Below are 15,583 nucleotides of genomic sequence, written 5' to 3'. Positions count from 1 at the left end.
CCGGCGGACACGCGGGGCGCGCCGGGAGCGCGCGGGCGCGCCGCCGCTTCCGCCCGCCCGCAGCGCCCCCTGCCGGCGCGGAGGGGCACCCGCAGCCCCCGTGAGGGGCCGCGCTCGGGGCCGCGCTCGGGGCCGCGCTCGGGGCCGCGCTCGGGGCCGCGCTCGGGGCCGCGCTCGGGGCCGCGCTCGGGGCCGCGCTCGGGGCCGGAGCGATCCGTGCGGGAGGAGTCCTGAGCCGCTCACACGAGAAGTGCGCTCCATATGTGGAGCGCTGTGTCCAGTTCTCCCCAGTACGGAGAGACGTGCAGCTCCTGGAGCGGCTCCGGGAGAGGGCAACGAAGGTGATGAAGGGAATCCTTAAGAGGAAAGGCTGAGGGAGCTGTGCAGCCTTGAGAAGTGACGGCTGAGAGGGGCTCTCATCAATGTCTGCAAGTACCTGAAGAGGGGATGCCAAGAGTGTGGATCCAGGCTCTGCGCGGTGGGACAAGAGGCAAGCGGCAGAAACTGATGCGTAGAAGTTCCGCCAGAATATGGAGAAGAAATTCTTTATTGTGCAGGTGGCCAAGCACTGGAACGGGTTTCCCAGAGACGCTATGGAGTCACCCTCACTGGAGATATTCCAGACCTGTCTGGATACAACCCTGGACCAGAGGATCCCCTTCCAACCTTACCTGCTTGGTTCTCTAATTCTGTGAAGTTTCAGCAAATGTGGCTGATTCAGACTTCCTAGGACTTCGTACTTAGGAGTTTTGGAGTAATCCTTGTTATGAATGAAATCTTTCTGTTTTCTCCCCAGTTATTAATTGAATCTGTCATAAAAATAATTAATGTGTAATACTGGAATTTTGTTCGTGTGTGTGTCTATGCCTAGTTCAAATCCTTACCCGTAGGCAGAGGAAGCTCATGTTCCTGTCTCCACTTATTTCTGTGGAGCACTCAGCTGAAGATGAAGAGGAGTCATTTTTGATGTGTTTTTACAACCAGCTCCAGTCATCTCATGCCTGGAAATTTCATTGCAGGTAGGAGGGAAATGTGAAAAGACACACATTGCACAGAAGAATAAACAGCTGCAAGTAAAAACAACAATAAGATTGCAAAGCAAACACCTCAGGGTCCCAAATAAAATTTGCCCTGCTGTGCTCTGAGTCAATATATCCATGTGCCTAGTAGTAAACAATTTGAAAAATGTCCTTTAATAGATGGATTATTACTATTAATGTAAGCATATTTTGACAAAGCTGTGCAACAAGCTCTCTCCCCATTCTCCCTGTCACCTCACAGTAGAAAATATGTATCCAACAGGTCGATAACTTCCTGCTGGGACAGCCTCAATTCCACCCACACTGTGCTTCCTGTGGGCCATGCCTGTACAGATGGGTGGCCTCCAGGATGTCAGTCAAATTCATGCTGTTTGAAGATGGCCAGGAGTATCCTTCCCCACCTAGAAAACCAGCCTGCACATGCTTTTCATTGCTCCAGGTGTCTCCTTACTGCACTGTTTTGCAGGTATTCCTCTTGCTCCTGTCCAGGCTGCTGCCTGCATGGTTCTGTCTCCAGGCTCTCATACAGAACTTCTGAGGCAATGCCATCTGCACACCCTCTGTGTGCTCAGGTCCCTCTGCTCATCACACTCTTGCCTGCCCTGGACAAGGTAAATTGGCCCAATCACTCCCTTCACCTGTATTGTTCAGAATGAACAGTCCCACACTGCACTTACACCTGCACCCCCAAGAATGAAACTGGAGTTCTGTAGCTACATCTGTAGTTCTAAACAGGTTGGGGAAAATGTTTATGTGGACCACTGATTCTCCATCCTGCTAAATTACCAGCAAGCTTTTTGGCATGTTTCTGGCCACAACCAGCCAGCATCTCCACAGCAGTGCCTGAGCACCAGAAGAACACCAGCACACACCAAGGACTGCTTCCAGTAAGAACTTTGGCTTCTTCCTCCCATGCAGTCTTCCAGCATCATCCCAACAAGCTCTACAGCCTTAGAGCCCTCGTTGTCCTCCTGACAGGTCCCAAAATATGTAACACATCTTCTAATTTCATACCATGCAGACAACAGTTTCGTGGGCCACAACAGTTTTTGTGTTATGTCAGAGATTTTGAAATAAAGGAGACACAAAAATGACAATGAAGTATTACAGCCACAGTGCAGTGATTACAGGGCAGAGCCTCGAGGAGACTCCCTCAACTCAAACACCACGTGTGGTCAGTGCAGACACTTGGTCTGAGGGCCAGAAGTCATTCCCTGGCCCTGTTCCGTGGTATAGGCAGGGCCTGTACAGCTTACACCCAGGGCTGGTGAGGAGGAACCAGCACATTTTACCCTGAGTGCATTCAAGTGAGCCAGGGCCTCCCCTACCCCCTGATATGGCAGATGAAATTACTCAGGTGAAAAGCAGCAGCTGCAAGCTTGCACTGTCTGTTGTAACCCAAAAATGAATGAGCAGTTCCTTCAGGGAGGGTTTCTACCTAGACAGTGGATGTTTCTGAAATACTGAAGGAAGAGCAGAGGCAACAGAAGTCAGGGGAGAGAGAGCAACAGGGGGAGAGTGGGCCATTTGTGCTCCCTCCCGCAGAGCCAGCTAGGTCTCTGCAAGCAGCTGTGCCAGTTTCTGACCAACATCAATACGTCAATTCCGCTTCTCAAAAATCCCAGTCGTGCTTTGGCTCTGCCCCCCGCAGGCATGTAACTGTGGGCAATTCTGCATTGGTATTGACAGCTGGGGCACTCAGCAGCAGCACAGGCAGCAGCCACAGCCCTGCCACCCACCCCCTGCAGCAGTGTCATATTGGACATCGCTGCAATGGAAAGGTTAAAGGAAACCTTGTTGAAAAGAGATGAGAAAGGGCTGACTTTATGGTTAGACAGCGCCCGGGGCTGCAGTGGGACATGTTCTGGGGGGGAGTGCAGAAAGAGAGGTTGAAACTGTGTCTCTGCTTCCTCTTGTTGGCAGAACAGTGTGGAGCTACAGGCTTGGGGGTGGAATTTGACCTTGCTTTGCCTTGTCTGGCTGGGAGATCCCCCCCAAGTTTGGAGCATCTGTACATGGAATATGATGAGGATGATGATATTTTCTTTGCAAAATGGATGAGTAGCTTCTGGGGCCACAACTTGATTGATGAGGAGGAAGAAGGCAGAAGCCACAAGAAACGTCAGCCACGATTCTGTAGTGAAAGGAGAGCCTCGCTACCGGTAAGAGCAGTGTGCAGCTTTCTCTGTGTGTGCACGTGGTGTGTGTATAAATATAACTTCATCCCCAGAGGCACAGCCCCAGGGATGTATGAGGAGTGTGGGACACCTTGCCAAGTAAGTTCAGTTCCTGCTGGCAGCTGCTAGCTGCTTTTTGAACTTAACTGTCTGACAGGGTCAAGCCTCTGGGTCTTGGAATACAGAAAACTGGCAAACTCCAAGGGAAGTGATGATAGGACCAGAAATGTAAGGACAAGGTTGTATTAGCTGCCTAACTATGTATTACAGTGCTGTTCTGGCTGCTCAACACAACCTGGTAGAGATCAAAACACTTTGCACCTGCATACATAAAGACTGTCTGTAGCGAGTCTGTTCTCATGTGAAAAACTGTGTAACTCCATATGTATGAAAAGGATTTTGACCTAATTATGCAACTATATTGTCTCCAGGAAGTTTTGCCCTTTACCCCTTGGGACTTACCTGTTTTCAGGTAAATGCAACTTCTATTTTAAGCTAGCGGAGGCAGTCCCTCCTGTTTCGAAACATCTGACTCTGAAAACAATGATACAACACATAACAAAGCTTACTAAACTGTGAAGCAAGATTTTAAGATAGAAGTACATTCTTTATTCTTAAGACAAAATAGTTGGAAAGGGGCAGGTTCATGTGCAGAAGGCAGCTCACAAGTGTCTAAACGATTATCAAAATTAGGTTAAGCTGAAAACAGCTGTTCACAGCCTTTTCTTTATTCAAAGGTTGTTGCTTTCCTTTCAGCTTTTGAAAGAATATTTAGGTGGTCCAAGCATGTCTTCTTTTTTTCCAGCTACACAAGTTTTTTTAACAAAGGTATTATGTTTCCTTACAAACCATTTTTTACTTATATCCTGAGATAATTATGGCTAGAATGAAGCAAATGCTAATATATTGGGGGAGAAACAGTTAATCTCTTACAAACTATTTTTTTTTTGGTGCCATTCTATGTTTCCACTGTGCAAAATTCTCCTCTACATCTGTCAGGTTCTAAGCTGTGGGATTTTTCATTTCCAAAAAAATTAGCTAAGAAAAACAAATGACTCCAAAACCACTTCCTCCCTGTCTGAGTTCATGGACAGGCTGGAGAGGTAACCTTCATTCATAACTTCTGGTCTGATCAGCCACATTTGTTATTTACTCTTATATTTCACCCCAGCCACTGACTGCAAGACAGACTCTGAGCCAGAGCTTTGCTGCTGTATTCCATCAGAATGCTGAATACATAACATTTATTAATGGGAGAGGAAGGAGGTTAATTAATTTTACTGCATTTTACTTTTTTCACTCAGAGACCCATGCATATGTGATTTCTTTAGGCCTCAAGAGAAACTGGAGTGTAAGAATGTACTTGAAATCTCTTTCCATTCAGCAAGGTGCTGAACGCATAGGTTTGCATCTGTGTTTGTGTGTGCACAGACATTTCATTTGAAGCATGTCCTTATATTCAGTTTGTTCAAAAACTATTTAAATATTTAGCTAATAGCTATTCAAATACTTTGCTATACTTACATTCCTGAATCCATACCTAGAATTTAGATGAAGTTAGCTGACAGAAAGGCAATGATTTTTTGATGTCACTGTTTAACAAGCTAAAGATATTGTGGACACCTAATTATACCTGGCCTTTACATTAATGTTTCACACAAATTTGTCTTGCTCCACTAGTTTCATATAGAGGATGTAAATTTTACCTGCTTTACTTCTCAGTGCCAGATGTTGACTGGAGGAATGAGACAGGAAAATTTGTCTGGGGATTTTATGATTTAGGGATACATTTTGAAACAAACTCTTGATTTGGAAGTTGAGTAGTTGGTAGTGAAGAGCACTATTATGTGTTGTCTAACCAAAGCCAGAGGTTAAACAAATGGGCACTATTGATGCCTTGGAAATACCTCCAGAAAGAGCATCTCCTTGTTGAGAGCAGTAGCTTGAGAACTATTGCACCTGGATGTGTGTTTTTTGCACAGTTACTCCAAATTATAACTACTGTAAGATTCATTATTGCAAATTATAACTATTGTAAGATTCAAAATACCGATACTGTTATTTAAATATTGTCTTCATTTTATCAGAACAGTGCTAATTATCAGGAGGAATAATAACTGAGATTAGTGTGCATCTCTTCTGAAAGCTAATACCTCCACAGCAGGTCACAGTGTACCCTTTCTTCTGTCTCAGCATTGAAAATTGAGATAACTCCACTGTCTAGGTGAAGATCAACTCAGCAGGTTCTGACACAGCTGCTGGGAAAAGCTCCTTCTGCAGATACAATGGTACTGCCAGAAGAGCACTGCCAGCTCACTTGGTCTCATATCCAAGGAATTGAGGGCATCAGCAGCAGAGCAGTCCTGCCCATGTGAATGTTAAGCCTTTTGGTGCTACACAGCAAAGTGCTCTCAGGATAGCACAAAAGGTGGTTCTGCTGGAATATCACTCCAGCTCCAAACTGGTGTGTTGGTCTTTGGAGTTTTTCCTGTGCTGTAGTGAGATTTTTGAGTCACTGCTCAAAGACAAAACTAAACTCCTTTGGTATCCTATCGTGGTACAGCTCCCACCCTAAATATGGATAAAGCTTTGAAGAATAACTTCCAAACTAACAACGGTTTTCTTTTTTCTCCCCCAAATATCTTTGTATACCTCACAAACACTACTGAGATGAGTTTTAAAAAATGCTTTTGCTCTTGTCGTTCACCCGTTGCAGAGGGGAACACAAAATTATATTCATCCCTCACTGGGTCACTTGCAAGTCAGGCTAAAGCATGTAACTCCAATCTGTCAGGCTAAAACAACATGTAGCACCACTCTCCTGGAAAGCTCAGAGCTGTGTGTGTTGCTGTGGGCCAACACTGAACATAAAAACTGCCTGGGGATAGTTAAGTCAGTTGTTTCCATCTCCCTTATTTAACTTGTTCCCCTGGCAAACTTTAGACAAATTAACTGTGATACCCTTTTTGAAGCCTCCAGCTATGACTTTCCTTGACACATTCTAATTAACCTATATATTTTGGTTCAGAACACCTCTTACCTCCCAGACATTTTGTTGTAAGGAAAAGATTGGAGACAAAGGAGAACTGATAAGAAGTTTACAACCCTACACATGTATCCACCTTCAAAAAGACATGGTTGCTCACAGGAGAAAATTGCTAAGAACAGCTGAGAGTGGGAGCAGAGCAAATGACTGCTGTTGAAGTTACTGACATTTAATTTAAACTAAACTTAGACTGAACATTTACCACAATATTATTACTATAGACCAATTGAAGGCCAGACCAGAACATTTTCAAGAAATATATGCTTTTCTGTAAGCTTTCTTGGAAGGAAATGAAGCCATAGGAGAGCATCTGAATGTCAGATGTTCCAAAATATCCCTAAAATACTCTGTCATTTTGTAAACTCCAACAAACAATGAACACTTGTACTGACACTGAAGATTAATGTTCTTACTGACAGTTGTGCAAGCTCTCAGATCAAGCCCAAAAGATGTAAACGATTAACTTGTCTACAACAGAAACTGGGAAAGAGATAAGGCAAATTATACTGACAGCAATTTTTGTTGTGTGAAGTATTTTTGTTTGTGTACCTTTTGTGTGTTTGAGATGGGCAATTAGCAGATTAGCTGTTTTGTAAATAGATACACTGAACATGAGTGGCCTTTACCCAACACAGGAAAAAGGAGCACTAATGGGATTGAGAAACAATCCCTGAGATCCCTTGGTGTTTCTGGCTTTCCCAGCACCGGCAAATAATCCCCATTTTGATAGTGAAGACTTTAGTGTGTTGTGCAAAGGCACTGTGAGAGAAGGCGCAGTCACAGGAATATGACTGCACAGACCTGTCTGTGTAGCCTTAGCCCACTGAGGCAGATGGGCATTTCAGAGGGAAGTTTGTCCCTTTTCTGGACCACTGCTGCCAAATCAGTAGGTAAACTGCAGTCTTTTTGTTAAGGGCTTAACTGTAATTCGGTCTGTGAAGGGAAATTAAAAAGCAATGTCCTAGTAAAAGAAAACATTTATGAACTTGGCAAAACAGGATTGATAGAATACAATCCCCCATTTCACTGTCCTCCTGTGTTTGGTTTGGTTTTTTCCCACACCCTCTAGGAACAGATACCAGGGATTTTTACCATGAGACAATTTTTATTTCCAGGAAAGAATATATGTTGGTGCCATTAAAAGGACAGAGAAGATACTTAGCTTATTGAGCCTGGCATGGCATGTGTGCTCCTGTCCCTCGAGCACAATGCAATTGCTTTGATGCTTTCTAAAGTAACAATACAATATGACCTTACAGAACTTGCAGCTGTATTGACCGGTTTGAAACCAAAGTAAAAATAATATGGCAGCAATCATTAACACTCCTCTCAGAGGCAGTCCCTAATACTGGACATAGTAAGCTTATGCCTGGAAAAGGAATGGAACCCGTACCATGTATTTTGTAAACACCCTTCAGTATTAGGTACTTCTGTCAGGTGTGAGATTTGTTATTGTTGGCATCTCTCATCAAGGCTGTCTAAAGTGATGTAGCTGCAGCCATATGAAGGCACAGCCTCTCTATTCAGAGGAAGGCTGCTTGGGTCCCTGTTGTGCCAATGGATTTATAGTAGCATCTGGGTCAGAGTGAATGAAGTTGTGTGCAGGACATGTTTCAGGTCCCTTGCAGTCCAAGGTTTGTAGATTCATGTGAACGCTATACCGAGTTGGTTTAGTTTCCCTGTTTGTTAAAATAACAAAACAACCAATACACACACCCCAAACCCTGTGCTGAGTGTAGGATTTCATGCTGGATTTTCTTAGGAAGCATTGCAGAACTGGTGGGATAAACCCTCCTTTGTTATAAACAATCACAGCTCCCTTAAAGCAGATCTTCATGGGGTTACTCGGTAGCTGAAGGCTTAGCACCAGGCTTATACAAAACAGAGAATCTCAGAATCAGGTAGGTTGGAAAAGACCCCTGGGAGCATCAGGGACCTGAGTCCAGATTTGACTAATCCACCACCATGTCAGCTAGACCCTGGCATTGAGTGCCATGTCCTGTCTTTCCTTAAGCACCTCCAGGGACCGTGACTCCACCACCTCCCTGGGCAGTCCAATTCCAATGTCTGGTCATCCTTTCTGTGAGTAAATTCCTCATAATGTCCAAAATATATATGCATTCAAAAATATATGCAGCAGCTGGGTGCCTGGAGTGCTTTAATCTGACACCTGCAGGGGTGTAATTTTCAGTCTCTTGCATCTCTCACAACTTTCACCATCTGCATCTTACCAGTGTTCAGCTACTCATCCTGAAAACCACCAACAGCTGGCAGGTTTGGGGTATCCCTGGCTCTGTATGGTGTCCTTCTCATGCCTCTCTTCTATATGTCTGTCCCTTTCTAAAACCACCAGTATGACTCCACAGGACACAGCAGTTCTGTATCAGTTTAATCTGCTTTGCAGACATGCAATTAAATACAGCTGATGCAGATCAATAGCTTTTATCTGCATGCCAGGCCTCGGAAAATTGATTCACACAGAATCTAAATTCTAATTCACACAACTATCTACTCACTCCCCACTTCAGACCTGCAAATATAATTGTACAAATCTGTTTCCTACCACTTCTTTGGTAGGGATGTGTCCCTCATACCCTGAAAGTGCTCCTTCATTAGTTCAAGACAAATGTGCCCAAGAATCCAGCAGAAAATTCAAGTCTGGGCACTAAAGCATCTTGTCTGCATGTGGGCCGTGCTGAAAACTTGACAGAACTTGGTGAGAAATGGTTGCTGTCACACTCTAAACTCAAACAGCTGATAAGACCCGCAGCACTCATGGATCAAACCTCTTGCCTGACTCATCTGGCTGAAAAAGGCTGGGTAATGCTTTTTGAGAGTCCTGCCTAGAAACTGCAGCCAGGTTCAAGGCCTGAGTTTTTGAGGTTATGAAGAGTCCCAGTTCCTTTTAGTGTCAGTGAACACTAAGAGGACCCAGTGCACTTGAAATGTTCATTGTGTGCCAAAACTTATGTCCTCAAACCCAGGAATAAGATGAAATTCTGCCACTGCTGCCTCCAGAAAGCAAGTTCTTGGCAGTGTGATTCTTCTACACTTGAAAAATATAGAATTCTGGGGAAGGTTCTTCACTTTGCACCACTCTTTGGGAGAGTGTCTGTGGCAGAAAAAATCTGCCTTGTGTGTTCTGTGTTATTATTCAATAGTCAACAAAGACCTTTTGTTTTTCAGGCCAAGCTTTCCTCCCTCCATACAACACGACTTCATGCTTCTGCCAAAGGCTCATCTTCAGGCCACCTCAGGGGCTCCAAGGAATTTCAAGAAGACCAAGATGTCAAGTGCCACTGCCACAGGAAGGCAAGCAGAACACCTTCAGCAGACAGCTCATGTCCAGAGACAAGATCAAATTCCATTCAGGAATTTGCAGAGTCCTTTGAAAAGCAATTGCATCTCAAAAGCAAACGCTCAGTTTCTTTGGTAGGTAACAACCAACTTAAGATCACTACAGAAGAAAAAACCCCAACCAACCAAGTCAGCTCCATCCTTTGTGTAATTGCTGTGACTTTGCTGGGGGAAGTGCAGAAATAGACTCCAATTGGAATTTCTTATATTATGTGGTGTCAAATTAGTGCAAGTAGCACAAACAAGGTAAAAGTTGTATCATTAGTAGAGGGATTCTTGATGTGGTGTTACTGTCTAGGCTTATTCAGGAATGCTTAATCTCAAAATGAGACACCAAACGGGCTCACGTGGCAATGTTTTCAGAGGTTTTTATGGCTGTGACTTCAAAATATGACAATACAAACCCAGGTTTGCTTCACTCCTGCTGCAAGACCCAGCTCCTTTTTCACTGCTGCTGACCTGACTTAACCTGTGTGGAATTATGTGTAATACTGCCAGGCACTGCAGTGTTTGAGAGGCTTCTCATTTACCCCTCAGGACTCCATCCATCTGCTTTCTGCAGTGTCACCCTGCAGCTGCAGCTGTTGTCATAAGTGGTGGAACATATTTTCACTGGAAGAGCGTGCAGGCAGCAGGGGATTCTCCCCACATTTCATCCTTCTCCCCATCATTCTGCCCAGAGCCTTGAGCATTTTGTCTAGTGTGTGCTGATGAAGTAGCCAATAACAACTTTTTGTCTCTGACATTTTAATATATTTTTATTATTATGATCCATAGTATCTGCTGTATCATGCTATGGAAGAAAGGGTAATAAATCCCAACTAATTTTTAATGTATCAGAAAAATACTATCAAATTGTCACTTCATTCAAAAAACTGTGCTTGAATAACACCTGACATTAGCATCAAATAACCACAGAAGGAAGTATCTTTTTTTCCCAGTTTCTTGTTATTGACAGTTTGTATGGAAAAGTAATTTTCAACTCTCTTTGCACAGCAAAAGAGGGGAAAAAATCTCTTTTCAGTAAGCAGCCATAATTACATGATCAGTCCCATAATTATAGTGCTTGCATGACCAGTCCTCTAAGACTATGGAGAATTATGATGATGACAGCACTGTTACACCATTGTCAAAATGTCAAGTGCATTCCCTAATCTTCTTTTTCTTCTTTGGGAGCTATTCAATTGATTTCATTTGGAAATTTACATTGCCTCATGTGCCATCATTCACCAGTGGTTGTCTGGTTTATCATTTAAAACTTCTCAAAAATGCCTGTGGCTAGAAAGTCTGTGAGTGTGTAGTTGATGTGTGATTAGGTTTAGTGAGCATAATGTATTAAATATGGCTTTGGTTCCAGTTAAAAACATGGATTCCAGTGCCCCTCTGTAATCAGCAGTGAGGTTGGCTGAGCTGTATTTTAATCTGGTTTTCAAGCAGACCAAGTTGTTGCCATTCCATCAGTCACAGCTGTAGTTTGGGAGATGTGGAGGACTTGTGAATCTCAAAGAACTGAGCAATAGGTCAGAGATCTGAAAGGAAATTTGAGCTTAAACCTGTGACTCCAAATGGAGCATTTTTTTGCATTCAGAGCTCTGTGGGTGCAATTCAAACCACCATGATCAGACAGGTGAACAGTGTGGGGAAGGTAATTCATCTCCTTTCCTGCCTATTGCTTTTCTCATATAAATGTGTCTTTGAGAACCTTCAGACCTTGTTTTCAGTGAGGTCTTTGCAGCTAGCAGTGAGCAGCCTTCAGGGATGTTAAAATGGATCACATGAAGGGATAGAAACTTGGAGTCTGGGCTGAAATTTCAGAGTTCTTCCCTTTCTCCCTCCTGTCTGCTCTCCTCTTCAAGTCCACTTAGCCTTCCTATCACATACAGAGTAAAATCAAAACAGTCTGTTGCTTCTCTCTGAGCTTTAGGGTGATTGTCTTGGGCCTTGATTTTGAGCCCATGATGGTAAAGCTGATCTTGGTGAGGCAGGTTATTGGAATATTTTGTTACACAGTGAAATAAAATAATAAGCTTTTTAATTTTTTTGTTCTTTTAGGAATCTCTTTTAATTCCCTGCTATTTTTTCTCTTCCTTTTAGCAACCTGAAGGTGCAAAAGAGAGACAAGAAAGAGAAAAATTGCATTTGAGAAAAAGCAAGTCTCATAAGAAAATGGGAGATAAATCAGAAGCAAGGAGAGAGCGGGAAGAAGCTGAAAGTTCAGAAGTACCTGCAAAACACAGCAAACAGTTTCCATCACAAGGAAGCATTCAGAAAGGTTATGTGTGCACAGGCAGCTAGAATCCATTGAGATAACCAATCTTAGCACTCCCCCTGAAGAGCAGAGGGAGCATTCTTGTTCTGTTTCACTAGAAGAGGTCTATTAGCTAGAATAACCCCTAAGTTGTAAAATAAAAGTGAAATTCAACTGCATCACTGGCACCATGTCACTACCTTCCTTTCTTCACTTTTTTCATTAGAAATGTGACCTTTGTCATAGGAGTGTATCAGTAGCAGGATCCCAGTTAGAGATTAACCATCATGAGGGGATTTCAGGCATATTTAGCATTGCAGCAGGACAATGGTGGATGTGCTCCTTTAAGAGGAGACCACCACCGTCTGTGTGTCACAGAGCCATGCAAAGCCTTGTTTCTTTTTTAATTGAAAACAGGCTTTTTGGTAGGTTTGGGAAGGAAAAAGTACACATAAACAGTCAGCTGCTTCCTGGCCCTGACATTCACTAAGATTTGTCTTGAAAACAGGTATCTTTTTGCTCTGACAATCTTTCAGCTCCAAATTTATGTAAAGAAGAGGACAGCAGCCCATGTTCTCTTCTACACCTCCCTGATGTCTCACTTCTCTCTGCTTTTCCTTTCACTGTGCTATGTGACTCATTTCACTGGCATCTCCCAGCCCTCTCCCGTGTCCTCAGTCCCATTTCCCCAGTCACACAACTAATTATTTCTCCCAACTTCACCCTCCTTACCTTGCTTCTTTTGTGGCCTTTCCTCTCTCCATTTACTACTTTACTGCCTTGCAGCTACCAATCTCTTTTGCTACATCCCTACTTTCACTTCATCAACATCTGAGCCTTGCTGAAAATTCACCAGTAAAACAAGAGATGTTCTGTCTCGCATATTTCCATATAATTTCATCAAGGGGTTGCTGAGGCATTACAACCCTTTTTTCTTTTCCAGATTTTGGGCCAAAGTGTCTGTTTATGTGTTATAGCAGGATCTAGGAAAGCTCTGTTCTTCTGGCTGAGGATCTCCTGAACGCAGGTGTAAATCTCAGCTCCACATGCTCACAAACACACACACACTCCCCTATGCCTCCCTTTCTTCAAAGTGCCAGTGTTCTCTGCAGATACAGCCCTGCTCTCTTTGGGAATCATCTCCCCAGGCCTAGTATGGAGAAAGCCTGATTTGGATTGTGTGGTTAGAAAAGAGTGAAGACTAATGAAGTCATGAGCCAAAGTCAAGGTCTGATGGATATTCTTCCTGTGATTTTTCTGTAATTAACAAAGATCTTACTAATTTACCTTAGAGCCTTACTTTTGAATATTCAGCCCTTTAAAAGCTTAGGGCATCCTTAAAACTTTGTAACACTTACATCAGTTAAGGGATTGCATTGTTTGGGTTTTTTGTTGTTGATGTTGTTTTAGGGGTTTGGGGGCTATATAAAGATGCAATTGAACCCTTACTGATGCTTGTAAATTGCTTCTTGCCTGGTAACATATATTATAAACTAATAAATTAATAATGGAAAAATGTTGTTCCTATGCATAGTTCCTGTCCTTCCTGATCCAGATTGAATTTTTATAAAGTTCTTCTGTCAGCCAAAACTTAAATACAAATGACTTTTCCTTTACAACCTTAATCTGAAGACTGCATTACAGAAGGTCAGGATAGAAAAGAATATGGCCAACAGTGTCTGAGCTCTTCAGATAAAACCTCTCACATACATCCTTTCAGGTAGGAGCCTGCCCTCACATCCTGGGAGAGCTGAATGCTGTGGCTGCATCAGCTTTGCCTGGATTTCAGGCCTCCTCCAGTTTTACAGACAGGTCAACTCAACAGGCCCCAGCAGAATTTGCTTGTGTTCATCAGACCAATATTTGTACACCAGACCTGATGGAAAGAAAACACAAATCAAAATTTGTATCATGGCTGATTAGACCAACAGCCCTTTCCAGCTCAGCCCCTTCCAGTCTGAGGCAATAGGATTACTTAGATGGACTGGAGCTTGCATGTTGCAATGAAATAATTCTCCACAGAAATTAACAACTACTCCATCACAAATCAGGCATTTGGGAAGGCAGGTAACCATCCAAAGAGGAATTGGATTGCAATGGCTTGTCTGATATTTCTGTTTCCACAGGAAGTGGAATATACAAGTGGTCAGAAAGATTCCAGAGGGCTCCATTCTCAGAGTAGGCCACTAGTTCTGCTGTGACTGACATAAAAAATAGTCACTGCCTTGGATCCATCCTGAATTCTGAGAGCAACGGGGCTGGCTGCAGTCAATTTCTGCCCACCCATTCCTGTTTGCTTTTTCTGCCCTTTCCAAGAGTGGGATGGCTGCAAGTTGTATCAGAGTCCAAAGCCTGGACATGAAGGAGGTCAGGTTTCAGTGGAAGAAAAGACAAAGGGATAAAAAAGTCCATATGCTTACTAATAAGAAATATTGAAAACATGAAACAGAAAGGGGAATGAGCATGAAAACTGGTGTGATTCAGGGACCCATGAAGGAAATATTAAACTTGCTGTGTCTCACAAGTAGAAGAGCATGGTCTGATAAAATGCTCATCCATGTGAATTCTTCCAGCAACTCAGGCTAGCTGGAAAGTGCTCCTGTGGGAAGGGAAGATGTAAGTACACACAAACCTTTCAAGAGCAAGAGAGACATACCCCAGTGTTTTCTGAGAGGACTAAGAAGAGGACATTAGTTATGGTTACCTCATGTGTTGGGTGGTCATTCCCAAAGCAAAATATTTATGCATGCTTCTCAGGTATTGTTTAATTGCAGCATGGTTTGGAGGTTAAATTAAATTTTGAGTGCTGGTTAACTTATCATGTATTGGTATATGAAATACCATCCCCTATACAGGTTAAATGGTGTAACAGCTGTATTTATGTACATGCTCACAACAACCCTTTCTGGGGAAAAAATAGGAAGTATTTAAATGCATGAATAAAACAGAAATGCAATAACCACAATGTATAACTGAAGAACAATTTAATATCTATTAAAAAAGAAATTATTAAATACAAAAAATACTAAAATATTAATTGGCAGTTTTTTGTTCTTTAGCACAAAAAATGGTATCAGGGTAAGCACAGACCTGGCTCTGAATGCACTCAGTATACATGTGAATAGTGCAAAAATATGTAGAGATATAATCAAGCTTGATAACTGAAATTATTCACACAGCAATGAATCATAATCATGGGACTTTGAGCTTTTTGCAGCTTTCTGCCAAAACTGTTGTAAATGAACAGGTCTTGAAATATTTCCAGCCAAAATCTCGTCATTCAATGAGAAAATAGAACACTGAAATACAACAAACTTCATAAAGAATGTCCTGCCTGCAGTTGTTGTACCAGAGCTTTAGGTAATTGTGTGAGAACAAATGTGAAAATAAACCCACTCATCATAGAAAACACTGCTCATAGTATGTTGATTTTCATTTTCACTGTTGTTTTAGATTGGTTTGACAGATGCTATTGCTCCTACTAGGAGCATCCCTCTGAATTCCAGCTCAGTATCTACAGTTCTTTGGAAAAAGATAATTTGGCTCAGCTGTGTCTTGTCCCTGAGGTCAGAAAATAAGAATTTACACAATGAGCATCAATATTCTGTCATACTGGATGCATTCTTGTCCTTCTTACATGTTTGTCAAAATGCTGCAGTTCATACAATTTCTAAACTGACAGAAGTTTTGGTCTATTGAGAAACCAATCAACTTG

At 42.7% G+C, this 15,583-nt stretch overlaps 1 protein-coding gene across 1 annotated transcript; it reads left to right on the top strand.

Annotated features, from left to right (window-relative positions):
- Positions 1-3,055: 3,055 nt before the first annotated feature.
- LOC134562001 (leukemia NUP98 fusion partner 1-like) lies at positions 3,056-11,915 on the top strand. The gene is made up of 3 exons (XM_063419421.1): positions 3,056-3,202; positions 9,450-9,695; positions 11,715-11,915. The coding sequence occupies exons 1-3, from the start codon at positions 3,056-3,058 to the stop codon at positions 11,913-11,915; spliced, it is 594 nt and encodes a 197-aa protein (XP_063275491.1).
- Positions 11,916-15,583: the final 3,668 nt, after the last annotated feature.

This window comes from Prinia subflava, chromosome 25 (genome assembly GCF_021018805.1).
Source record: "Prinia subflava isolate CZ2003 ecotype Zambia chromosome 25, Cam_Psub_1.2, whole genome shotgun sequence".
Classification (NCBI taxonomy): Eukaryota; Metazoa; Chordata; class Aves; order Passeriformes; family Cisticolidae; genus Prinia; species Prinia subflava.
This window is presented reverse-complemented; position numbering and strand designations above follow the sequence as displayed.